General features: G+C 36.9%; 2 protein-coding genes across 10 annotated transcripts in view; one reads left to right on the forward strand and one right to left on the reverse strand.

Annotated features, from left to right (window-relative positions):
• Nucleotides 1-1,393, reverse strand: part of CAPZA1 (capping actin protein of muscle Z-line subunit alpha 1) — a 49,089-nt gene extending 47,696 nt beyond the window's left edge. The window contains exons 1-2 of one of the 2 annotated variants that reach the window (XM_036122569.2): nucleotides 1,238-1,292; nucleotides 520-759 (exon numbers count right to left, since the gene is read on the reverse strand). In XM_036122569.2, coding sequence (XP_035978462.1) covers nucleotides 520-576 — 57 coding nt within the window. In that variant the 5' untranslated portion in view covers nucleotides 577-759; nucleotides 1,238-1,292. Of the gene's footprint in view, nucleotides 1-519; nucleotides 760-1,237 lie in introns of both variants that reach the window. The other variant, XM_036122576.2, reaches the window with a different exon arrangement.
• Nucleotides 1,394-1,547: 154 nt separating this feature from the next.
• Nucleotides 1,548-27,061, forward strand: part of ST7L (suppression of tumorigenicity 7 like) — a 69,130-nt gene continuing 43,616 nt past the window's right edge. For 6 of the 8 annotated variants that reach the window (XR_004926594.2, XR_013447982.1, XM_036122378.2 and 3 more), the window contains exons 1-6: nucleotides 1,980-2,212; nucleotides 4,177-4,259; nucleotides 7,458-7,617; nucleotides 9,460-9,514; nucleotides 13,218-13,333; nucleotides 19,657-19,735. Coding sequence is in view for 6 of the 8 variants with exons in the window: in XM_036122378.2 (XP_035978271.1) it covers nucleotides 2,005-2,212; nucleotides 4,177-4,259; nucleotides 7,458-7,617; nucleotides 9,460-9,514; nucleotides 13,218-13,333; nucleotides 19,657-19,735 (701 nt within the window). In the remaining 2 variants the exon portion in view is untranslated. Of the gene's footprint in view, nucleotides 1,833-1,979; nucleotides 2,213-2,858; nucleotides 3,069-4,176; nucleotides 4,260-7,457; nucleotides 7,618-9,459; nucleotides 9,515-13,217; nucleotides 13,334-19,656; nucleotides 19,736-27,061 lie in introns of those variants that run through there. The other 2 variants (XM_078072599.1, XM_036122434.2) reach the window with 2 other exon arrangements.

Below are 27,061 nucleotides of genomic sequence, written 5' to 3' on the forward strand. Positions count from 1 at the left end.
GTACTCCTGGATCATAAACAGTCCCTTGCGCCATCCCATTCTTTTATTAAAAAAAGAAAGAGCCCAGACACATTTACAGAGCAAGAAAGAGTGCACTTTTTGTTACAGCCACTGTGGGAAACAAAAGACATAATTCTTGTCCTATAACAAGTCATCTAGTGAAATCACTCTAATTTCTACAGGCCCTAAAATCAGGTAGTTACTGAAAAGCCTGACAAAGTGTTAAGAAAGGTGTGCAGCTGTCAGCAAAAAGTTATTCCACCTAACGTAGAATATGCTCTTGTATTTAAAACACATTTGAAGAAGTAAATAGGCAAATTACACACTGACAAATTTAACTATACTCAAATACACCACAGTGGAGCATCAAAGAAGGCACGATGTTTTGTCCAGACTTGAATGTGTTAATATGAAGTTTATGTGCTATATAAAAAACCTTTATAGAGTTAAAAAAAAAAAAATCCGCTGGCTATTCTTGATTTGTTAACAAGAAATAGAAAACTATTTTTCAAAAATTACCGTTAATAGGATGTAAGACGCAAGGGATGGAGTCATCGCGGGCTTATGTGCATACATACAATCAATCAAGGGAGTGTCTACGGGGAAGAGTGGTGTTCAAATTCTGAAGCAAATGTCCTGAGGCTTACACATTTATTACTGAGAATCAGTTCAGCCGATAGTCAGTGAGAAAAGAGTGGATGGGCGGACAACACATGGGGACCTCTCCCTGTCGAGGAGTCGTGACAGCAAAATCACTTCCTGAGGAAGGAGGAGCAAAAGGGAAGTTAAGAGGCCACCCTGACCAGGAAGTGACTCGCCCTAAACTAGCCTCAATCATATTTAAAAATGGGGGGATGGGGAGAGCCCCAACAGTTAAAGGCGGTAAAATAACTGCTTCTTGATACGTCGAGACATCACCATTGCCCCCTCTCCTAATTACAGAAAAAAGTCCACAGTCACGATTCAATAAAGGAAAGTCTCTTCTCTTGCACGAAGGTCACTGGGCTGTGCCTCAGGCCCAGGAGGAGAAAAAGAGAGTTGAGGAATGGGGAACTGGGGCCACCGTGAGGCAGACGAAAGCCCCTAAAGAGAGAAGCGTCCCAACTGCAGAGCGTATGCCAGCACAGGCCAAGGAGCTTCTTTTTCCTGGGGACACTGCCAGGGTTCCCACCGCTGCCAGGTCGGGCCCCTGTTCCCTGTCGCGAGAGGAGGCAAGAGAGAGAGGCGGACCCCTTACCTTCTCCTCATCCGACACCCGGTCCTCGAAGTCGGCCATCTTGGGCTGCTCTGGCCCAACCCGGCCCCGGCGCGAGGCAGGCCGGGAAGGAAGCTGAGTGATGGAATCACCGCGGGGGCCGTCGGAAGGACCCGCCCGGAAACGCCGACCTAGAGGGCGCCATGTCAGTTACGGGCGGGGTGGTGGCTTCGAGCGTCGCCGCTCCGGGAAGTCTCAAACGCTGCCTTAAGCCTTTTCCTTAAATGATTTTAAGTCTAATCGCTTCCTCACTGAGTTACATTCATTTCCCCCATTCATCTGTGAGACGCTGGGAGCGTGTTTCGACTATTCCTGACACCCGAGCTCCATCCGACCAAATAGCAATTGCTACTGTAGGTTTTCCCAGTACCAGTGATCTCCGTGGCAGCCCGAGTCCAAAGGGCTAAGTGCTGCTCGGGCCCTGGAACGGTCGGTGGCTTTTCCAACCCCAGGAATAGGGTGAGAGGTGACTCTCACACGTATGGAAGCAAAAACATTTCACTCCGAGATCACATCTCAGTCCAGTTCCTCCAGAATATGTGCCGCTAGTCACCCCTTCCCGCCCTTCGAAGGAAAGGTAACCCCAGTCCTGGGGCTCTCCTCCACCTTCCAAATTTTCTTGGTCCGCTTTCCTTGGGACTCAGCCTCCACAGAGGCCAACTTCAGGTCCGCCACTATCCCAGGATTCCCGACTCCCGGTTTCCTGCCCTTCTCCCCTCCCAGCTCCCGGAGCCTGCGGGAGCGGCAAGATGGCGGACGGTGACGGCTTGGGTGAAGCAGCGAGTGCGGCGGCATCTCCTCCTGCACCTGCTCCCGGCCTGAACCTGTCGCTGGGCTGGAGGGAGCGGCTGCGGGCCGGGCTGGCGGGGACTGGGGCTTCGCTGTGGTTCGTGGCGGGGCTGGGACTGCTTTACGCTCTGAGGGTCCCGCTGAGGCTGTGTGAGAATTTGGCTGCGGGTGAGAGGCCCAGACCTCCCTGGGGACGGGCGGGGGAGCTAGAAGAGGGGCCGGGGGCAAGGGGCAAAGGGTAGAGATTCTCCGCAGTCACTGGAGGGCTTTGGAGAATGAGTCGGTGGTGCGCGACCTAGTAGCAACTCCGCAGCTGATTGTCAAACCTGAGCCGCGGCTATGGGCTCCTCCCTTGAGCTCTTAAGATCCGCCCCCTCTCTTCTGTCCTCGTTTACCCGAGGAAGAGCCACCTGACAAGCTGTAGGCTTCAGGTGGTATGACAGATGAGAGCATTTTCATATCGGTTGCAGAATTTATATACACTCCCAGCATTGGTAGGATCCCTTGAAAATCATTCTTTTGAGTCTTTCGCGGATTAGCTAAGAGTTCCCACACCCAGACAACAAAGATGAACGCTTCTGCAAAGACCTAAAAGGAAAAAAATGCCATGACCTTAGCCAACTATTATCATATTTTAAGATAGTTCTGTCAAGAAAGTTTTCGTGGTATCTTGGTCTATTCTTTGCTTTAGGCTTTATCTTGAGTAATAAAACAGTACAGGAAGTAAAGGGAAAGAGAGCTACAAACAGTAATGGGTTCTTTCCTTACTTCTTTTAACATTTGTAGAAAGCTTGCTATATTAGTCTGAGCTGAAGATACAAAGACGTATAAGAAGTGATGATCCCCGTGGATTCTGCAAATACTATCCTTTACCTGTAGCCAGGACAAAGTGGATGGGAGCCAGGGCCTCTTACCATGTCATTACAGTATTTTCACTCAAGCTCTGAACAAGATGAAAGTATTTCTGCTGTGTGATGACTGTGACTATCAGTACCTGTGGTTTATTTTTCTGCAGCAAGAAAAGGCAAATGTCTCCTTTTCTACTTCATAAAATGACCTGAAATACTGTGAGATAATGTTCGGAAATATTTTGGACTTTTTAAAACATAGGTTCTATGTAAGTTCAGATATAACTAACATACTAAAACTAAATAAATTGGCCTTCCTAGACTGTTTGAAAGAGCTAATTTGGTGTCTCTGTCACTGGTTAATGAAGTGCTTACTAGTGGTTTGCATGCTCAGTGAAATATTATTCATTGACTTTTATCATTTATTTTTCCACGTGTTAACTAGATCACCATTTAGATGAGAGTAGTTAACTATGATAGATTTTTATTTATTTCTGAAACCCGTAGTATTTATGAGACAGTTATTTGAAGTGAAAAATCTGGTCCAGGCTTTCAGTGAGTCAGGTTCACGGAGTTCTCTCAGTCTGTTGCTATTGTCTTTGGTTTATTTTGCCTCTCTATCTGACATACCAAATACATACACATACTCTAATTTGAAACACTGGTTTGTACCTCACCAAAATAATTAGGGAGTGGTTCTAAATCTCTTTTGTAACAGGATGTTTGTTTAGTTTATCCTTCGGGATTTGCAAAACTTCTTGTCGAAGTTATGGTTGATAGGTTCTTAATTTATTCTCAAAAGTAAACTGAATTATCTCATTTTGATTTGCTTATTTAACAAATTATCAATTTAAAATGCTACCCTTACATGTTCAAAGGTAATTTTTAAGATATGATAGAATGGGAATTTAAAGTACCTTTTTAGGGGCGCCTGGGTGGCTCAGTCGTTAAGCGACTGTCTTCGGCTCAGGTCATGATCCCGGAGTCCTGGGATCGAGCCCCGCATCGAGCCCGTATTGGGCTCCCTGCTCAGCGGGAAGCCTGCTTCTCCCTCTCCCACTCCCCCTGCTTGTGTTCCCTCTCTCTCTCTGTCAAATAAATTAAAAAAATCTTTAAAAAAAAAAAAAAACCTTTTTAAAAATTACAACTTTCTCAAATGAATCTCATACTAGATATTAAAACTATTTATGTTCCTCCACTCATAAAGACACCTGCATATTTTAACTTGAGTATTTTGAATTTGCGTTTTTTTTAAACTTTGATTTTTTTTTTTTCCTTTTGCAGTGACAGTATTTTTAAATTCATTGACACCCAAATTCTACGTGGCACTTACAGGAACATCTTCTTTGATATCAGGACTAATATTTGTAAGTAGTTTCCATTTCCTTCATGGTTTGGTATTTATCTAAAGATCAAATATCTTTATGGTTACAATAATTATAAATACTTATAGATCAGCATTCTCAACATATTTCAGAATTTGAAAAAACACTGCATCTTCCTCTCCACTTTTAGAGACTGGCAGTATTCATTTGTATATGAAAGACTATTGTATAATGGAAGGAGCAGGGGTTGGTGGTGGGTTCCCAACTAAATGCTTGCAGGGCCCAATTTAGTAACAAAAATGAATGAAATAGAGTGTAAAAATTAGGTTCCTTATTTACTTTTAGGACTGGGTAATCTGGACAATGCATGCTCCTTCTGGAAGGGGATAAAGCTAGTTGTTGCCATATAGATTTGCAGACCACTATAATGAGATCTTCCAATTTTTCATATGATTTGAAAGAATCTGGATGCAACAAGTTTTTATATAAAAGTCTCCCAATCTTGGCAACATTAATCTTGGCAACATCGGGCAAACGAAAAATTATGTCTTGAATTCAGCCTATAGGTTGCCAGTTATCTTCTCTGGAGTATTTAAGAGCAGAGTATTGGAGCCAAGCTAACCATCCCTTTATTTATTTATGTTTTAATTGTCAGAAGAAAATTTTTTAATTGAAGTATAGCTGACGTACAATATTATATTAGTTTTCAGAACCATCACTTTAGTTGTGTGACTTTGAGCAAGTTAATTAACTTTTCTAAGCTTTAATTTCCTCATCTATAAACTGGGGATGATAATATCAACTTCATAGGATTATGAAAACTAAATGAGATAATGTGTCTAAGAGCTTTCAATAACATGGTAGCTAGCTCAGAGTGAGCACTTAATGAATTTTGGGCCATTATTATTCTGAGATGACTTAACTTTCATTCAGCTTTCCCTTGTCTTAATTGGCTGAACTATCATTTTCAATTAAGAAATTAAAAAATATATATACATAATCTCTATTAACATCCCTGGGAACTAGTGTCTCCTAGTATAAACTTTGGAAAAATACTGCTACAGATAAAAATCTTAGGAAGTATGGCATACATGACCAATGAATTTTTCTGTGCTTTTTTTCTCATCTCTAGATGGTGCTCTTCTATTATAGTAGAAATAATGGCATTTGTATTGGAGTGTCTTTTGTTTCTGGTTTTTTTTTTAATAGGGACTAATACTTGGCCATTTTGTTAAAGTGAAATGCTAGACAAGAAAGGGATTTTCTCTTGATCAAAAAAAAAAAAAAATACTGAGGAATTTAAGATGAAATCTATGTGTTAGTATAGTTAAATTAGTTAAAATTTACTGATTATAAAGCCCACTCATAGTTAAGCATATTTTAGCATATTTAGTCAATAACATGTAAAAATCTAAATAAAGAGAATGATCTATCTCTAAACAACTGATGAGTGGAAAAAGCATTAGTCTTGGAACCAGAAGATGTAGTTTTGAGTCTCAACTCTGCCACTTAATAGCTGATAACTTTGGGCAAGTCACATAATTCTCTGAGTCTTAATTTCCTCATTTATAAGGGCGGAAAAGCTTACATATACATTATAGATGTATAAAACATAACATGTATAATATATAAAACAGTTCTTAACATTTGTTCTTTTTTAAACCAGAGTTTTAAATTTACAAAAATTAAGAAATTCATACTGTAATAGCATCATATGGTGGTGGTACACTTGTGGTGAGCAAAGCATAATGTGTAGAGAAGTCAGATCACTATATTATACACCTGAAACTAATGTAACATTGTGGATCAACTATACTCAAATAAAAAAACTTTTTTAAGTAAATGAATTAGGCTCAGTAAGAGATTAACAACAGTAGCTAATAATAAAATAGTGGTTATAACAATATACAATAAGAAAATTAGGAAATTCAAATAACATTTTAAAGGTTAAACTGTGTCATGACCCTTATAATATTGATGAGTTTTTATTAGCGAAGGTTATTATGTTTATAATTTCTTTTACCCCCTGAAATACTGAAGCTATCTATGCTGTTTGTGTTACTTCCATCTGAAGGGGAAGGAGCTAGCGTGCTTGGGAGCTTGAAGAATAACAATGAAGCCAGTTGTTTAGCTAATTATTACAAGTGAAAAGATTACTCTGAAAGGAAAATGCAAGATCCAGTGGGAGTGCATATAATACTCTTTTCTGTTCTGTGGAATCAGGGAAAGTTCCCTGAGGACCTGTCATTTAAGCTGAAACCTGAAAGAGCCAGGTAAAGGTAGTTGAGAATGCTAGAGTGTCCAAATATGAAACATTCTTCTAATTCAACACAGAGAGCCTTTTTTTTTTTTTTTTAAGTAATCTCTAGCCCAACATGGGGCTTGAACTTAGAACCTGGAGATTTAAGAGTTGCATGCTCTGCTGACTGAGCCAGCCAGGCGCTCCCACAGAGCTTCTTTTGATTCCTCTTTTTATAACAGTGATAGATCTTGAAAACATAAAAGAGTGAATATCATGATTTTTAAATGGTTCAATATGAGAATCAGCCTCTTAACCTACATTAATTATACTGCCAAATACTGGAGTAGTACTTCATTGTTTAAAAGGCATTTACAATTCTTGTTAACCATATTTAATGATAGGACATTGAGGCTCTGAGAGGCTAGAGGTTAAGTGACTTACCCAGAGCACACAGGTGGACTGGGAGTCAAATGTGGGCTTTCTAGCCCTAGTCTTAATCCACCATGCTAGTTATTTCAAAATTGTTTTTCTTTTAATTATGCTACAGATGGAGTAAAATGACAATGTAACGTAACAGAAGATTATTTACAGATTAAATGCTTCTTGCTGGTTTGTTTATTTGTTTGTTTTAAGTAATCTCTACACCCAACATGGAGCTCAAACTCACAACCCAGAGACCAAGAGTCACATGCCCTACTGACTGAGCCAGCCAGGCACCCTTGTTTCTTGTTGTTTTTTTTAATATTTCATTTACAGATATATTTCTTCTAGTTTTGCCTCAGCTTGTCTAAATTTCATAACAAAGCTATAAAAAAGGTATTTTATTTTTGCCTGGCATGTGCTATTGGGGAATCTTATGTTTGGCTTATTTTTTGGGAGGAGAGTACATTTAAAATTAAATTAAACGGGAACATCGTGAAAGAATGTTTTAATTTGAGCTCAAATGTCTGCTGATCAGTTCTATTTTAAGTCAAGGATTTTTTGTTTGTTTGTCATAGATATTTGAATGGTGGTACTTCCATAAGCACGGCACATCTTTTATTGAACAAGTATCTGTGAGCCATTTGCGACCACTGATGGGAGGAACAGAAAGCATTTCAGAGGCAGGTTCTCCTTCTAGCAACAGAGAAAGTGAAACCAGCAGACAGAATTTGTCAGGTGACTATTTATGTAAAAAGTTTTCAGAGCTGTATAGTTAAGATTGTGTTTGTCTCTGGGAGAGAGAAAACTCACAAGAGAGAAGTTTGTCTTTCATGTAAATATAGGTAATCTGCAGCTGATACGGAGAGCAATGATCATCAGAGACCCAGTCTCCCATTTTGTTAGCCTGCCATCTCTAAGTGAAGTTTTTCCTTGTGGTCCAAGACAGTTGCTCTCGTTTATGCCATCATACCCACATTCTAATCAGCAGGAAGGAGACTAGGCCAGTAGAAGGCCACCCTTTCCCCCTACTCAATCCCACAGCAGCCAAGGATACTTCTCGGAGTGTTACATACTATTTCAGCTTACTTCGTACTGGTCAGACCTCTGCCAAATGGCCACAAGTAGCTATAAGGGAAGCTAGAAATTGTAACCATTTTCTTAGCATACATATGCTCAGCTAGTAATTAGGAGATCTTCTTAGATAAAGGAGAGAACAGAGACAATTAGCCGTTTCTGCCAACATAGCAAAGTTAGGAAAAATACTTTTTCTTCTCAATATATTTACAAAAGCATCAAAATCTTAGTTATTCATGTATACATAATCCATTGTCATACTTTAATTGTAGGCTATTCCTCTATATGTAATCCAGTAATACAAAGTAAATATTATTAATGATATGCAATTAGGAAAGTAAAAATTTGAAGGCCAGATAGAAATGATATTTTTGGATTATTGTCCCTTTAATTTGATATCAGTAAAATTCATACAGTGATAATAGAAATGACCTAATTCCATAGAGTGCCATAAAGTCTCATTTGTTCAGTAAACCTAACCACTAGAGTTGTATTAGTTTAGTAGAAAAATACTGCCACTTTTTAGATGTGGTCAGGGAAAGTCTCTGAGAGAGTGCCATTTAAGCTGAGCCCTGAAGCATGAATGGTATTGACCAGGAATAGTAGGGATGGGACTGGCAACCATTTAAGAGTACAGGAAGGAATAATGGTATTTTTCTTTCCCCTTTTCTTTTCTCCTCTTTCATAAAATAATTACAGAACTCCTAAGAATGAGACATATTAAGATGAATATGACATAGATCTGTCTGCAAGAAGCTGAGTCCAGTATATAAATAATTATGACAATAATGCATTATGTAATCTTATTCCATGTTGTGAGATTGAGTATATCATTGCATACAGAGAGCGAAGACACTCCCTACCCTGCACTCTAGCCTAGCTATACTGTGTGGCTTTTATGATCCTTCCTCTCCTTAGAATGTTCTTAATCTGGCAACCTTCTACTCATCTTTTACCATGATTCAATGTCAGTTCAGATGTTACCTCCTTTCTAAAGCCTTTTCTAATTTCCCCAGAGAAAAATTAATCACTTTCTTTTTTTCTTCTCTTGGAACAAAAAGTATCTCTACTATAGCACTTATCACACAGTTTAGATGGTAGTTTACGTGACTGACTCTCATGTGACATTTCATTCATTTAAACAAGTCAGTTCCAAATGCTGTGCTAGGCTCCAAGAATACAAAAATGAACAAAGTTGTAAAAGCTCATATTCTAAAGGGAGAAACTGAAAACCAAATGGATAATCACATTGTAATATGTTAAGTGAAGTGCTGTAATTGAATTATGAACTAAATGCTATAGAGATAAAAATAGGAGACTGACTAGATTTAATTGTATGTTGCGTGACAGCAGGGGTGGTCCAGGCCTTATTCATCTTTGTGCTGTCTGGCTAGCACTGTGCATAGCATACAGTGACTATACAATGAATGTTGGTGAAATTAAGATTTAACTGCAGTTGATTAAGCTAATTCATTTCCCTTTTTCCTCCCCTTTGTTTTTTAGAATGCAAGGTATGGAGAAACCCTCTAAATCTTTTCCGAGGAGCAGAATATAGGAGGTATTGCATTTTGCTTTCAGTATAATTATAGCATTAGTTTTAGAGTAGAAGTATTACGGAAACATTTGTTTTTATAAACACATCACAGCTCTTCTAGTTGGAGACACTGATGTATAATAAGGTAAAATGATTAGCCCAAGCTTTAATTGGCAGCATCTTCACTGTATTTACTTCAATAATCATGAGAAACATTGCTTCAAACCATATGTTTGTGATAATAGTAAGTATACATTTGGCTCCTGGTTTTGGCAAAAAGCCTTTTCAGAGAATTCATGAGATTAAGAAAAGAAGTACAAATGTCAACATATGGTTATACATATATGCTCAATTCCAAAATTTGAGGACTCACAAGAAAATATCAACTTGAACGTTGAATATGAACTTCATTTGTGCAACAGTACCAGGGTATAGTATTTTTTTTTAATTTTTTTTTTTTTTTGAAAGAAAGAGAGCACACACGCATGTGTGGGGAGGAGCAGAGGCAGAGGCAGAGGGAAGAGAGACTCTCAAGCGAACTCCCCCAACATGGGGCTTAATCTCATGACCCTGTTATCATGACCTGAGCTGAAATCAAGAGTTGGTCGCTCAACCAACTGAGCCACCCAGGCGCCCCTTGTATTTTATATTTCTATTTGCTGTCCACACTACTATGTCCATTTCTCTTCTGGTTTTAACTCTAAACGAGAAAACAGCTTTTGACACTTAAACCCAAAGATACTTTGTTTTAATAAGAATTGTGTTTTACCTGGAGGTAGACTGGGGCATGTTATTTAATTCATTGAACAAGAAACATTAGGTGTCTACTATGTATGGCCACTGTGCAAAATGATGGGGATACAGAGTGACTGAGCAATAATCCCTGTGCTTAAAGACTCGATAGTGTAGGATAGTAATATCCTGGGAAGGGAAAGCTAGGTTTTTATGAGTGATGCCTTTAGTCTTTATTAAGGGATTCTGCAAGAAACAAGTCCTTGAACTTCTCAGTCCATTTGTTGAAATAAAAAGATTTTAGGCTATTTCTTATTGTTTTACAGTGTTCACAAAGATATAAAAAAATAAATTTCCTGTCTTGTTATCGGGAACACTTATACTTCTTTTTGAATGATTAGTTTCTCTTAATGTAAAAGTCTCAATTGCATTGATAATCATTGTGTGGTTTTAGAAAGCTTAAAGTCCTATTGTAGTCAGCGTTTAGTAAGTGTGCAGAACTCTGATATGTATTTCATATGTTAGATTCATTCCTGGCTCACTGTATGTTCAAATTTTTGCTTTTACTGAGTCTTTTTTATTTGCTTCTAATTAAGGTCATTAATATTGTACATTATATTTTTTTAACTCCTTTAAATCATTTTGGGAATAATGTAGATCGTTAATAAGTAGTCTTTTTACAAGTTTAGAATATGTAGCAAAACTTTGCTAGTTGAACAAGGATCTACTTTTTTTTTTTTTTTAAGATTTTATTTATTTATTTGACAGAGAGACAGTGAGAGAGGGAACACAAGCAGGGGGAGCAGGAGAGGGAGAAGCAGGCTTCCTGCTGAGCAGGGAGCCCGATGCGGGGCTCGATCCCAGGACCCTGGGACCATGACTTGAGCTGAAGGCAGATGTGTAACGACTGAGCCACCCAGGCGCCCCTACTTTTTTTTTTCTTTACGATAATTTCTCGCAAAATAGCTTAAAAACTTTAAATAGTAATGCAACTTGGACTATTAAATTACTTAAAATCTTTTATCATGTACATTTAAATAATACTTATAATGTGCTTTTAAAATACCTTTTTTTGGATTTTAAAATGTATGTATAGTCACTGTAGAAAATTGGAAAAATGAAGAGATGTATCAAAAGGAAAGTAAAAAAAAGAAAAAGTAAAAATCACCTTTTCCTACCACTAAGTGAAAACTGCTATTAGTATTTCCATCCAGTCTCTCTTCTGTATGCATGTATAGAAACAAAACTTGGGCATCATTATGTGTATATAATTTTACATCCTTTTTTTCTAACACAGTGTATGAATTTTCCACAGAATTTCTTTATATATGAATTGCTTTTTTTTTTTTTTTTTTTTTAAGAGGGGGAAGCAGAGGGGCAAAGGGAGAGGGAGAGAGAGAATCTTAAGCAGATGCTCCACTGGGTGTGGAGCCTGACAAGGGGCTTACTCCCAGGACCCTGAAATCATGACCTGAGCTGAAATCAAGAGTCAGACGCTTAAAGCCGACTGAGTCACCCAAGTGCCCCTTCATACATGAATTTCTTCAAAAACATGGTTTTTAATGATTGTACTCTATTCTGTTGTATGGAGGTACCTTACCTTACCTATTGCTCCCCTATCTGGGTCACAGATTATGTTTCACAGTCAACATTTACACTAGAGGGGTATCTTTATATATAAATATTTAGCATATGATATTAAACATCTGTGATTATTTCCTTAGGGCTGATTTGTAGCACTGAGATTCCGGAATTAAAGGGTTGAACAGTTTTTCCCCTCTCCCTGTTACTATTTTCTTTTTTTATTTATGGAGATTTTCAAAAATTAAAAAGTAGAGAGAATGGCATAGTAGAATTCCACACACCCATCCCCTACCTAGATGTGAATATTTTTAAGACTCCTAATAGATATTACCTAATTGATTTTTGGAAAGAGAAATGTAAATGCCAATTTACACTTATACCAGCAGTATGTGTGAGTCCATATTCCACCTCATCCTCAGCAACATATATTTGCCATTTGACAGATGAAAAGTAAAAATTTGTTAATTTAATTCACTCTTTGTTAATTACTGAGATTGGACCTTTAAAAATGTATTTATTAGCCAGTTTTGTTTTTTTTTTAAGATTTTATTTATTTATTTGGCAGAGAGAGAGATAGCGAGAACAGGAACACAAGCAAGGGGGAGTGGGAGAGGGAGAAGCAGGCTTCCTGCTGAGCAGGGAGCCCAGTGCGGGGCTCAATCCCAGGACCCTGGGATCATGACCAGAGCTGAAGCAGACGCTTAACGACTGAGCCACCCAGGCGCCCCTATTAGCCAGTTTGTTAACTTGCTATTAATTGTTGTGGGTTTCAGGGGGATATGAAAGTTTAAATTTCTAATTTAGTAAAATCTGGAAAAAGTTTCTATTTGCTTTCTGCTTTGAAAGCCCTTTACCATTTTGACATCTAATAAAAGGCCACCTATGTTTTCTTCTAGCTTCTTTGTAGTTTTACTTTTAATAATTCTAATTCACTGAGAATTTAAGTATATTTAATAAGGTATGTATCTAAGTCAAATTGTTCTATCCCCTCATCTAATTTAGAAGCACTAATAATCTGGCCTTTTCCCTTTTGATTTTTGATGTTTTATTGTCATACTCTAAGTAGTTTGTATTGTTATCTCTTGTTTTTCTGATAATAAGCTTTTAAAACATCCTGAAATATGGGCGCCTGGGTGGCTCAGTTGGTTAAGCCACTGCCTTCGGCTCAGGTCATGATCCTGGAGTCCCGGGATCGAGTCCCACATCGGGCTCCCTGCTCAGTGGGGGGTCTGCTCCCTCTGACCCTCCCCCTTCTCATGCTCTCATTCTCTCTCTCAAATAAATAAGTAAAATCTTTAAAACATCCTGAAATAGAAGTTGTAGCAGTATATTTTTGCATTTTAAATAGTGTCTGTTGTAGGTAAAGGTTCTCTCATGTTCAATTTACATATTTTCTTGTGTTTTGGTAAAGATACACTTGGGTGACTGGTAAAGAGCCACTTACATACTATGACATGAATTTGTCAGCTCAGGACCATCAGACGTTTTTCACCTGTGACACGGACTTTTTACGTCCTTCAGACACAGGTATGTGTCATATCTGTTCATGGGGTAAACAGTGGTGATGAAAATTATTTTAAAAAGTCTTTAGAGTTACTAATTATAATATACAAAGTTATTTGGCTTGAGGTTGTTTTGCATCATGGATAAGAGACCCAGATAAAATTGAAACTAATTATGAATGTAAACTAGGTTGTTACACTACCTACCTTTCTTATAAGGAATTTAAAGTATTTTATAAAAATGTAAAATTACTTCTTTTATTACTTAAAAAACCTTTCAGATCAAATACAGCAACTGTTCATGCAGAGAACAGTATACCCAGTTTGGTCTGGGGAATTAACATGTGCAATTATACATAAGAGTAAGGCAAAGTGTAAACCCAGGCATGGCATGTAGATTAAAATGGAGTATATTTTATCCCAGTCATAAATTAGAGGTGCATGGAAAGTGGTGGAAGATCATAGAAATGTCTGTGTTTAGGTCTAAGTCTTCTCTATGGAAGATAGTATTGAGACTCTTAAATACATGGTTAAAGACAGAGATCTTTATCACTATTCTTTTACTTGGAATGCCCTCTCCTTTCATATCTATCCTCCCACTTTTATGCTTCCTGCTTTTATCCTTCAAGATCCAAATTAAAAGTCACATTCTCTAGGAACCCTTCTCTGGGAACTCCAGAGTTAAACACTTTCTTCTCTGCAGTTCTACAGTACTTAGTCCAAGCCTCACTGAAACCATTCTAGTTAATTTATTCAACCACAAACATTTACTTGTTAATTTTATCATGTTGTTTTATTTTATTTTTTTTATTATGTTATGTTAATCACCATACATTACATCATTAGTTTTTTTTTTTTTTAAGATTTTATTTATTTATTTGACAGAGAGAGGCACAGGGAGAGAGGCAACACACGCAGGGGGAGTGGGAGAGGGAGAAGCAGGCTTCCCACAGAGCAGGCAGCCCGATGCGGGGCTCGATCCCAGGACCCTGGGATCATGACCTGAGCGGAAGGCAGACACTTAACGACTGAGCCACCCAGGCGCCCCACATCATTAGTTTTTGATGCAGTGTTCCATGATTCATTGTTTGCGTATAACACCCAGTGCTCCATTCATGTTGTTTTAATGTTTATCTTCCCTAATAGAGTGGGAAACTTTGGAAAGCAGGGACTATATTCTCATCATCTTTGAATCTTTATCGTCTAGCACATTGTCTGGCATACAGTAAATATTAATATTTATTCTTTGATGAAAGTATCAGTGAATGACCTTGGTGTCACAGATGTCTTAAGCAGTTTCACTAATAATAGCTAACACTTGTATAGCACTTATTATGCACCAAGCACTGTTCCAAGCAATTTATATAAATGTACTGATTTAATATTCCCAATCATTTTATGAGATAGGTACTTTTATCAGCCTCAGAAATAAAGGAATGGAAAAAAGGAAGGAAAGAAAGAAGGAAGGCAGGCAGGCAGGCAAAGGAAAATCAAGTTATATGCCAAGTAATCTAGGTAATAAATGATAAAGCTGGATTTCAAATTCAGGTCTGACTCTTAACCACTATACTACTACTGCTTCTACTCACCGTAGTGATAGGCAAAAGAAAATCACCACTAGGGGTCTGAAAAATAGCCAGTTTTCCAGCATTGAAGTGAATTTTTTGTGATCTATATCTGTTGGACTAAATATACTAAGGGTGGATGATAGCAGGAAATCCAAGGATCTTTGGAATGGTTACATAAATGGGTTTAATTGCAAATAGAAAAAGGAATTGCTTTATGTTTACATGCTTAGTGTTTATATTAATGGCAAAAGTGTTGGGTTGGGGAAATAACAGAAATAGAAATTAGTATGTCATGTTAACTTTAAGGACTAAAGTTGACTCTAAAAGTAACTCTAGAAATTAAGGCTTTTCCTCCTTGTCACAAGCAGAATTGCAGACATTGGCGGGCTTTTCAAGTAGCAACCATGGCTATCCACTAAAGCTGTGCTCTTAAAACATTTTTGTTCACTTATCTCCTAAAGGATTTTGAAAAACTATGTATCCTTTCAAACATTTTTAACTTGATATCATAAGATTAAATAATTGCAAAGAATATGATTTTTAGCATATTAAAGACAGTTGAAAATAAAACTAGAATACCCTATATTTGAATGTATCTCAAGAAATCTAATGACTTGATACCCACCATTATCCATTGAAAAAGACATTGATGAATACTCTTTAGCAGTAGTAAATTTTATGTAAGTCCTTTTGCTTCTTGAACTCATCCATTTCATACGTCTATATTATTTTATTATAATTATTATATACTTGAGAGTCTTATCACACATGCTTTTCCACAGTAAAATTTTTTGTGTAAGTTTTTAAAAATTTTAATTTCCTTTTATCATAAGATTCTAAATGGTATCATGTACTTTAGTTATATTTTTGTCAAATCCTTGGAGCTACATATTTGGTATTTTCAGCTTTAGAAAATGTTCTCCATATAACCTTGTTGGCCGGGTGAGTTCTCATTGTCAATTCTATCAACCAAATCAGACCGACTTTCTGACAGAAAAGTCTGACTTCATTTTAAGTCAAATAAACATGTTAACATGCATCTCTGTGACAACCATTTCTCTTCAGAATTTAGATTCTAAGAAAGATAGATAATTCTTGGAGCTTTGCCTAGAGCCTATCACTTGGCCAAAATAAGATTCCACCGCCTTTATTATCCTTTTTTTTTTTTTTAAAAGATTTTATTTATTTATTTGACAGAGAGAGAGAGAACAAGTAGGCAGATAGGCAGGCAGAGGGAGAGGGAGAAGCAGGCTCCCCGCTGAGCAGGGAGCCGGAGACGGGGCCTGATCCCAGGACCCTGGGGTCATGACCTGAGCCGAAGGCAGCCGCTTAACCGGCTGAGCCACCCAGGCGCCCCTATTATCCTTTACTAGTGCCCCCTTTGCCTTGCTGTGAGGGGACCTTCCCTTAGTAGCAACACATTCTTTGACAGTAAGGGGCGAGGGGTGCTGATAAGTGGAACTGATAAAAATTGTTATCACTCCCTCCCCTACAACATACTTGCATTCAGAGTATCCAGGGGCTAGAATACTCTTATTTCTAAAGCCAAGCTTCACTGTTAAGTAAAAGCAATTCCTGTTGTAGGTGCCTTGACAAACAAATGGCTTTCCCAAAACCCAAACTTTGAATTGTCCTTTGGGCACTTGGAGATTTTTACACTTTAGGGATTGCACCTTAGAAAGATTCAGGAGGGGGGCGCCTGGGTGGCTCAGATGGTTAAGCATCTGCCTTCGGCTCAGGTCATGATTCCAGGGTCCTGGGATCGAGCCCCACATCGGGCTCCTGGCTCAGCAGGGAGCCTGCTTCTCCTTCTCCCTCTGCCTCTCTCCCTGCTCATGCTCTCTCTCTCTGTATCTCTGTGTCTCAAATGAATAAATAAAATCTTTAAAAAAAAAAAAAAAAAAAGAAAGATTCAGGAGGGATGAGAAGTTAAGAGTTTTTTCTGTAAAGTAGAAGAAGGGAATATATCTTTTGGGGAGTGGCGAAGCAGATGTTGGGTAGGAAAGGGAAACCAGCATGATGCATAGACCAATCAGAGGAACATTCTTCAAGTAGATCAGTTCTAGGAAAGAGTCATATAATGTTGAGACTTTATAAATTGGTTTTCTTAAAACCACACATGCTATTTTGGTCCTTGCAAAGTTTCGTGTACTTCTAGAGGTATGCATAATCCCATGTAAATACCGAGCTCAAGGACAGACTCCATCTGTGAATTGATCCATTTTGATCTTTTCAGACACTCACATAAAGGTAATGATTTATATCTGTAGTTTTATATTTAAAAATGTATACATATGTGTGATATTACAAATTTCTCCTGATGAATTGTCATCAGTTACTAAGTTAGTAGATTCTGTTCTCATCTTATTCATTTATTTATTTAAGGCAGAAAACAAACATATCTTCAGGACCAGCCAGCAGTATTCTTTTTTCGTTGTTTTTTTTTTTTAAGATTTTATTTTTAAGTAATCTTTACACCCAACGTGGGGCTCAGACTCACAACCCTGAGCTCAAGAGTTTCATGCTCTACCAACTGAGCCATACAGGCGCCCCTGGTCAGCAGTGTTTTTGGAATAATTTGTTTTCATGGTATTTTCTCTTCAACACTTAAGAATCAGGAGATTTAACATTTGAACCCAGATTTACACTTTTTAGAAGTTGGAAAATATGGCAAAACTGGACCTGTAAGTCCACCTTGTAATAATCAATTAGACCCAAGCTGTGACTCTCTCCTTTAGACAGTGCACATGCTTTTAGTTTACGCATCTATGTTTTCTGCTTGGTCTTTGTAGGCATCTACATTTACAACCTCTGATTTTGGGATTGACTATTCTCTTTTCTGCTTGATAGCATATTGGAATATTATTTAACTTAAAAAAATAGATAAATTTGATTGAATTGCTGATTGCTTGTGTTGTTTTTTAAGCATATCAAGAGCTCTTAAAGAGGACAGTTAAGCAGCTCTTTCTGCCCACGGGTCCTGTCCCTGTGCTTTAATAAAACCACCTTTTTGCATTAAAAAAAAAAAAAAAGAGGACAGTTAAATACTAAATCAGCATTTTCCTTTTAATTATTCCTAAGCCTTGTTTTAGAAAGAAATACAAATTTTTCTTCTTGTACTTTATTTCCCCTTTCCCCTTTGACTTGGAACTGAATAAGTTGTGAGGATTAATCTTGAAAGTCTGGATAGAGCAGTTGAAAACTTAAGAATACGAATAAGAAAAAATGCTTAAAGGTGGATCAGATGACCTTAGTAAAAAAGAAAGAAGTGCAAAGAAGATGAGATAGTTTCCATGTATTAAATTAGCAAAGATTGATACTACTCAGTGTTGCTAAGTAGGGAAACAGTCTCTCTGTTTCTATCCTCCACTCTCCTCCACTGCCTGAAAGAATGTAAATTAATACAATCTTATTGAGAAGAGTTTGGGAGTTTATATCCAAAATCTTTTAAAAGATGCATACATTTTAATCAACGATTCCACTTCCAGAAAGGAAATATTGGGCCAGGCATGCAAAGGTAGATGTTGAAAGATGGTTATTACAACATTTCTATAATTAGCGAAAAATTGGGTGTAACTTAATAATTTAAAAGAATTATTTCAATAAATTTTGACATATACTTAATAGACTAGAAGACCAAATAGCCATTTAAAATGTTGATTAAGATTTCAGTATCCAAATTTGACTTGTAAGTTAAATCATGTAAGTTAAAGAAGAAAGCCCCATCATTAAAACTGACAAGTCTAATATTATTCTTTATTTTTATGTAATATTTTAAAGTTTCAGCAAAATCCTATTCTTTACCTGGTTATTATCAGATGGGTGCTGACTTGCATCAATTTGTCAAGTTCAGGAAGCATTAGCTGTCAGACAGCTGGTGACATGTTCGATATGAGAAATGTATTTTTGTTACACAAGTGGAATATATTGTCTTCTTTTCTAAGCCAAGACTAATATTTTGTTTCCAAAGGAAAACTCAAACATTTTCCACATTATTCTTTCTGGACAGTTGTAGGTTTTGTTCCAAAAGCAACATTCATAGATTCTTTATTTTTCTTATCAAACTTGAAATAGGCCAGATAGTTTCATGAATCTACTTTATTTGTTTGTTTAATTTTTAACAAACTTATTGTTTAGTATGAAATTTTATTGAGTATTTATTAGTATTAAATTTTCATTTTGGTATAGTAAATGGTAGCAAAACTAATATTATTATTTTAGAGAGACCTTAATTCAGGCTTTTGTTGAATCTTGGTACAGACATTTTCCATAAATGTACTAAATTCTAAATTAATTGCTTGTTCCACCTTTTTGTACAAAATGCAAATTCAAACATTCTTCCCGGATTGAATCATTGATTAGACAAAGACTTTGTTTTTAAGTGTTTTGTATATTTTTAACAGTTCCATAGGCCCTTTTCAAAGTGATAAAAGAACTAGAATATTTCATATTGATTATAATGTGATGTCACATAATTTTAATATGCATTTAGAAATATAAATGTTCATGTATAATAATGGTGTAATTAACTGGATTAAATACCTTATATATTGTACTCAAATCAGAGAAAGAATATATTTTTCTTATGTGTGATGCTTCCAAATTTAATTTAAATTTCTCATAAGATTAAGATGAACTGACACCCCAATTTCTAGTTTCTTATGTTTAAGAACATGTTATTTAAATCTTTGTTTACTCTCCTAGCTCATTCTTCACACGTTTTGCATAAGATTATTTATGTTTACCATCTCATCTACTTTTTGAAATATTTTTCCTACAGTTATGCAGAAGGCATGGAGGGAAAGAAATCCTCCAGCTCGAATCAAAGCAGCCTATCAAGCTTTAGAATTAAACAATGAGTAAGTTTGAAATATATGGAAAGTAAGTTTGTTTTGAAGGAAACTCAGGCAAATGATTTCATGTTCTTATGTCTCTTCCTAAGACACTTGGAGTCATTAGCAATCCCCTTTCTTTTTTTCTATACTAGAGACAAATTTTGCAGTGTTCATAGACATCTGTACTTTGCTTCTGAAATTACAAACTTATCAGTGCTTTTGAATAGAAATTATCCTAGAGATACTTTTTTAAATGGAGAATGTTGATCTAATTGGTGATAATTCTTGATAGTTAAAGAGTACTAAAATACTTATGCCACCTTTTTAAATTTTGTTTTTCATTTAAATCATTCATTTAAAGCATTCATTCAGTCCTGAGAACTTTAGTTGCTAATGGGTTTGGAGGCATGCAAAGAGGATTCAAAATAAGGAAAATGTAGCATTTATTTTTTATAGCTCTTTGTATAGATTCTATATTTTGAAAAGGCAAATGTAAAATTATAAGTTAACCTAATATTTAAGTGAAACAGATCAATAAGTATTAATCTGATACTAAATAAATGCCAAGAGTAAAATATGGCCCCAGTTGGGGTTAATCAAGAAATGCTTCCTGAATGATGTGAATTTAGCATTGTCCTCTGTATCCCTCAACAACCCCACCCCCCAAAATATGTTATCATTATTAAGAAGACCTTCCCAAGGTGGAGCAAAAATCACAGTGTAGGGAACTCAAAAGCAGTGAATCAACTTTATTGAAACTCTGGAAACTAATCAAAAGTTTAAAGCATCCTAGAGAATGCTTAATCAATTAAAAAAACAGCCAAATTTCTGTAAGTGAGCTTTATGGTGTTTTGACTTACACTGGCTCCATCCCCCACTCCCTTGCTCAGTGGCAGCTTTGAAGACAAAAGTCAGCATTCTGGGTATAGGTTCCTACTACCAGAGGAAGTGGAATGGATCTTATTGTTAAAGAATTGCGCTTGTTTATTTTGACCTGTCTGGTTGGCTCTCTGAAGGACCAGCTCAAAGGTCTTGCCTTTATTTGGGTTAATTCAGAACTCTCCCAGCGCAGACACAGCTATACTGGGGGGGGCATTTGTTGAAAACATTTAAAGGCAAATGCATTAGTCCCTGCTGCCCTGGGGCAAGTGATAACAGCTGGGGCAAACAATAGACAAACCAGAAAGCTTGAGAGGAAAGGCTGGGGAATGAGATACTTTGGAAAATAAAGGCTTTGAAAAACTCTGACATATTCCTGGGAATCTCAGATGTCCCACACATGCCCAGGTTTGGGCACATGCTCAGAAATGACTTAAGACCCTAAGCTCTGTCTAAATTTCAGGTTCTGCACAAACAGAAAGTAAAGGCTAAGGCAGAGTTGTAAACTGCCTGACTGAATGTTGAAGGTGTGCCCCAACACACACACAGAACCAATCTGCAGACTTGGGTTTTTTTGTTTTGTTTTTGGTTCCAGGTGTTTAAGGCAATCTCTATCAAATCACTGGCTGATGAATAAGCTAAAGGAGCAGAGGCTTCACTGGTCATATATGATAATGACTACAAACTTCAGATTAGTTCAGAGAAGTCATTAAACAAATAACTACAACAACAACAAGCCATGGGGAGGAGGGGGAAATCTGATTGCTAGAGTTGCTAGATTATAATCTTCAAAAGGTGCAGTTTTAAAGAAATTACAAGACATTCAAAGAAACAAACTATGCCTCATACACAGAAAAGAAAGGAAATGAATGGAGACTGTCCTCAAGGAAGTCCTCAAGACTTGGACTTTCCAGACAAAAACTTTAAATCAGATACTGTAAATATGCTCAAAGAGGTAAAGGAAGCCATGTACAAAGAACAAAAGGAAGTCATGAGAAGGATATCTCACCACTAGAGAATATCAATAAAGATTTAGAAATCTAGAAAGAAATTTAGGAAAAAAGTTTAGAAATAAAGATCAAGAAGCTCAGTGAACCTGAAGTAAGATATAATCAAAGAAATCTACAGTGAGACACATTATAATCAAGCTTTCAAAAACCAAGGACAAGGGGAAATTCCTGAAAACAGCAAGAGAGAAGTGATTCATCATGAATGAGTGATCCTCAATAAGATTAACAGCTGAGTTCTCATCAGAAACCATAGAAGCCAGAAGGCAGTGGGATGACAAAATCAAAATTCTGAAGAAAACTGTCAGCTTAGGATTCTTTTTCTTTTTTCTTTTTTTAAGATTTTATTTATTTAAGAAAGAGCACGCACAAGCATGAGCATGGGAGAGGGGCAGAAGCTGGCTCCCTCCTGAGCAGGGAGCCCAATTCGGGGCTTGATCCTGGAACCCGGGGATCATGACCTGAGCCAAAGGCAGGTGCTTAACTGACTGAGCCACCCAGGTGCCTCCACAGCTAAAGATTCTATATCCAACAAACCTATTCTTCAAAAATGAAGGAGAAATTAAGACATTCCCAGATAAACAGAAACTGAGAGAGTTCATTGCTAGTAGACCTATATTATAAGAAATGCTAAAAGGAGTTTTTCAAGGTGAAATAAAAGGATACTAGACAGTCTTGACTCCACACAAAGCAATAAAGAACACCAGTAAAGATAATTACATAAGCAAATATAAAAGTTAATGTATTTTGGGTTTGCAACAATTATTTTTTCAATATGATTTAGAAGACAACAATGTCAAACTAATTATAAATCTATATTGATGGACATACAGTTTATAAAAATGTAATTTGTGACAATAACAACATAAGGTATGGGGTGGGGGAAGAGCTATATAGAAGCAAAGTTTTGTATGCTATTGAAACTAAGTTGGTATTAACTGAAACTACATTGCTGTAAATTAAGATGTTAAAAGTAATTGTTAATTATTAACCACTAAGAAATAACTAAAAAAATATAGTAAAAGAAGCTAGAAGGGAATCAAAATGGTATGCTAGAAAATACCTAACACAATTACTGCCAGAAATAAGGACAAAAAAGGATATATAGAAAACAAATAGGAAAATAGCAGAAACAAGTCCTTCCTTATCATTAATTACTTAAATGTAAATGGATTAAACTCTGCAGTTAAAGGCATTGATTGGCAGAATGGATTTAAAAAACAGTTCAGCTATATGCTGTCTATAAGAGATTCATTTTAGATACAAAGATACAAAGAAGTAGAAGGTAAAAGTATGGAAAAAGATATTCCATGCAAATAGTAACCAAAAGAGAGATGCAGTGGCTATCCTATATCAGACAAAATAGACTTCAAGACAAAAAAAATTTTTTTAATTATTTGAGAGAGAGAGAGCAAGCAAGGGGAGGAAAAGAGGGAGAGGGACAAGCAGACTCTGTGCTGAGCATGGAGCCCAACACGGGACTTGATCTGAAACCCTGAGATCATGACCTGAGCTGAAATCAAGAGCCAGATGCTCAACCAGCTGAGCCACCCAGACGCTCCAACAAAATTTTTATAAGATAATTACATTATATAATGATAAAAGAGGTTTAATTCATCAAGAAGATACAACAATTATAAACTTATATGCATTTAATAACAGAGACCCAAAATATATGAAGCAAAAATTGACAGAATTGAAGGGAGGAATAGACAGTTGTTGGAAGCTTCAACACCATTTCAATAATGGATAGAATAATTAGACAAAAGATACACAATGAAATGAAAGACTTGAACAGCACTATAAACTAACTAGACCTAACAGACGTCCATATAGCGCTCTATCCAACAATAGTAGAGTACATGTTCTTCTCAAGTGTACATGGAACATTCTCTAGGATATATCATATGATATAAAGAATTCTCAATAAATTTCAAAAGATTGAAATTATACAAAGTACTTCAGCCACAGTGGAATAAAATTAGAAATCAAAAACACAAGGAGATCTGGAAATTTCACAATATTGGGACATGTGGAAGTTAGGCAAGAGTCTTAAACAACCAGTGAGTCAAAGAAGAAATCACAAAGAAAAGATAGAAAATACTTTGGGATGGATGAGTGAAAATGAAAGCACAACATACCAAAACTTAAGAGATACAGAGAAAGTGGAAACTGTAAACACAATACTAAAGAAAAACAGATCTCAAATCAATAACTTAAACTTTATACCGTAAGAAACTAGAAAATGAAGAGCCAACTAAACTACATGCAGAAGGAAAGCAGTAACAAAGAATAGAGTGAGATAAACAAAATAGAGAATAGAAAAGCAATAGAATCAATGAAACCAAAGGTTGGTTTTTTAAAAGATCAACAAAATTGGGGCACCTGGGTGACTCAGTCAGTTAGGTGTCTGCCTTTGGCTCAGATTATGCTCCCAGGGTCCTGGGACCAAGACCCGTGTCGCACTCCCGAGTCAGTGGAAAACCTGCTTCTCCCTCTCCCTCTGCTGCTCCTCCTTCTTGTGTGCTCTTTCTCTCCCTCTGTCAAATAAATAAATAAAATCTTAAAAAAATAAAGATCAACAAAATTGACAAACTTTTAGCTAGACTGACCAATTAAAAAAGAAGACTCAGATTACTGAAATTAAGAATGAAACTGGGAACATTACTACTTACCTTACAGAAATTAAAAGCTGAATACAGTGAACAATTTTATGTTTATAAATTAGATAAATGGACAAATTTCTAACAACACACTACCAAAACTGATTCAAGAAATAGAAAATCTGAGTAGACCTATAACAAGTGAAGATGATGGAATCAGTAATTTAAAAACTTCCAAACAAAGAAAACCCAGGACTAGATCCCTTCACTGGCAAGTGCTACCGAGAACTAGAAGAAGAATAAACACCAGTCCTTCTTAAACTCTTCAAAGAAATAGAAGGGAAGTAATTCTTCCTGACTCATCCTGTGAAGCCAATATTACCCTCATACCAAAACCAGACAAAGACATCACAAGAAACAAAAATTATAGACTAATATCCATTATGAATATAGATGCAAAAATCCTCAACAAAATACCTAGCACAGCAAATCCAGCAGCATATTAGAAGAATTATACACCAGGAACAAGTGGGGTTTGTCCCAAGAAGGCAAGGGTGGTGTAAAATATGAAAATCAGTCAATGTAAGATACCACATTAATAGAAAAAAAGAATAAGAACCACATGGTCATCTCTGTTGATACAGAAAATGTATTTGACAAAATCCTACACTATTTTATGATAAAAACACTAAGAAAAAAGGAATAGAGGGAAACTTCCTCAAACTGATAAAGGGCATCTGTGAAAAACCCACAGCTAACTACATATTTACAGATGAAAGACTGAAAAGTTTCTTTCTAAGATCAAGGTAAGACAAGGACATCATTTCTCTACTTCTGTTTAACGTTGTACTGGAAGTGCTAGCCAGTGCAATTGAGTAAGAAGAAGGAGGGAAGATGGCTTCCAAATCAGAAGGGAAAAAGTTAAAAAACCATCTTTATTCATAGATTATATGATCTTATACATAGAAAATCTCAAAGAATCCACACACAAAAAAAACCGTTACAGCTAGCAAAAGAGTTCAACAAAATTATTGTCTACGGGACATATAGAAAACAAATAGGAAAATGGCAGAAACAAGTCCTTCCTTATATCTGTCATATATCTATATACTAGGAGTGGACAGTCTGAAAAAGAAATTTATTTATTTATTTTAAAGGATTTATTTATTTGACAGAGAGAGACATAGTGAGAGAGGGAACATAAGCAGGGGGAGTAGGAGAGGGAGAAGCAGACTTCCCGCAGAGCAGGGAGCCTGATGCGGGGCTCAATCCCAGGACTCTGGGATCACGACCTGAGCTGAAGGCAGACGCTTAACGACTGAGCCACCCAGGTGCCCCAGAAATTTATTTTTTTAATATTTTATTTATTTATTAGAGAGTGGGGGGTGGGGAGAGGGAGAAGCAGGTTCCCCACAGAGCAGGGAGCCCAATGTGGGGCTCAATCCCAGAACCCCAAGATCATGACCTGAGCCAAAGGCAGACGTTTAACTGACTGAGCCACCCAGGCATCCCTGAAAAAGAAATTTAAAAAACAATTCCATTTACAATAGCATCAAAAGTGTTAAAATACTTAAATGGGGCGCCTGGGTGGCTCGGTCGTCAAGCGTCTGCCTTCAGCTCAGGTCATGATCCCAGGGTCCTGGGATCGAGCCCCGCATCGGGCTCCCTGCTCAGCGGGAAGCCTGCTTTTCCCTCTCCCACTCCCCCTGCTTGTGTTCCCTCTCTCGCTGTGTCTCTGTCAAATAAATAAAAAAAAAAAAAAAAAAAAAAGTGTTAAAATACTTAAAGATAAATTTAACCAAAGAGTGTAAGACTTGTACACTTTTTAAAAATGACAAAGTATTGTTGAAAAAGTTAAAGAATATCTAAATAAATGGAAAGACATCCCATGTTTATGAATTGGAATACTTAACATTGTTAAGATGGCAGCACTCCTCAAGTTGGTCTATAAATTCAGTGCAATCCCTATCAAAATTTCAATTGCCGTTATGAAATGGACAAGCTGATCCTAAAATTCACATTGAATTACAGGAGTCCTCAAACAGCCAAAACAACCTTGAAAAAGAACAAAGTTGGAAAACTCACTTCCTGATTTCAAAGCTTACTATGAAGCTGCAGTAATTAAATCATAAAAACAGACATCTAGATTAATGGAATCAAGTTGAGCCCAGAAATAAACCCATGCATTTATGGTCAATTGATTTTTTTTTAAAAGATTTATTTATTTTAGAGAGAGAGTGAGTGAGAGAGTGAGAGAAGGGGCAGAGGGAGAGAAACAGACTCCCCACTGAGTGGGGATCCCGAAGCAGGGCTTGATCTCATGACCCTGAGATCATGACCTGAGCTGAAACCAACAGTTGGGTGCCCAACTGACTGAGCCATCTAGGAGCCCCTGTGGTCAATTGATTTTTGACAAGGGTGCCAAGACCATTCAATGGGGAAAGAATAGTCTTCTCATTAAGTGATAGTGGGCAGATGGATAGCCACATGCAAAAGCAACCCTTAACTCACATCATGCACAATTAATTCAAAAAACAAAATAAAAATTAATCTAAGATCTAAATTTAAGTGCTTAGACAGAGAAAGAAAACATAGGGACAGATTTTTATGACTGGATTTGGCAATGTTTTCTTAGATATGACACCAAAAGCACAAGCAACAACAAAGAAAAAATTAGATAAATTAGACTTCGTCAAAGTTAAAAGCTTTTGTGCATTGAAGGATACTATCAAGAAAGTGAAAAGGCAACCCACAGAATGAGAGAAAATATTTGCAAGCCATATTTGATAAGAGTCCAGTATCCAGACTATATCAAGAATTCTTATAACTCAGTTACAAAATGATAATCCAATTAAAAATGG

Source organism: Halichoerus grypus, chromosome 5 (assembly GCF_964656455.1).
Source record: "Halichoerus grypus chromosome 5, mHalGry1.hap1.1, whole genome shotgun sequence".
In the NCBI taxonomy this organism is placed as follows: domain Eukaryota; kingdom Metazoa; phylum Chordata; class Mammalia; order Carnivora; family Phocidae; genus Halichoerus; species Halichoerus grypus.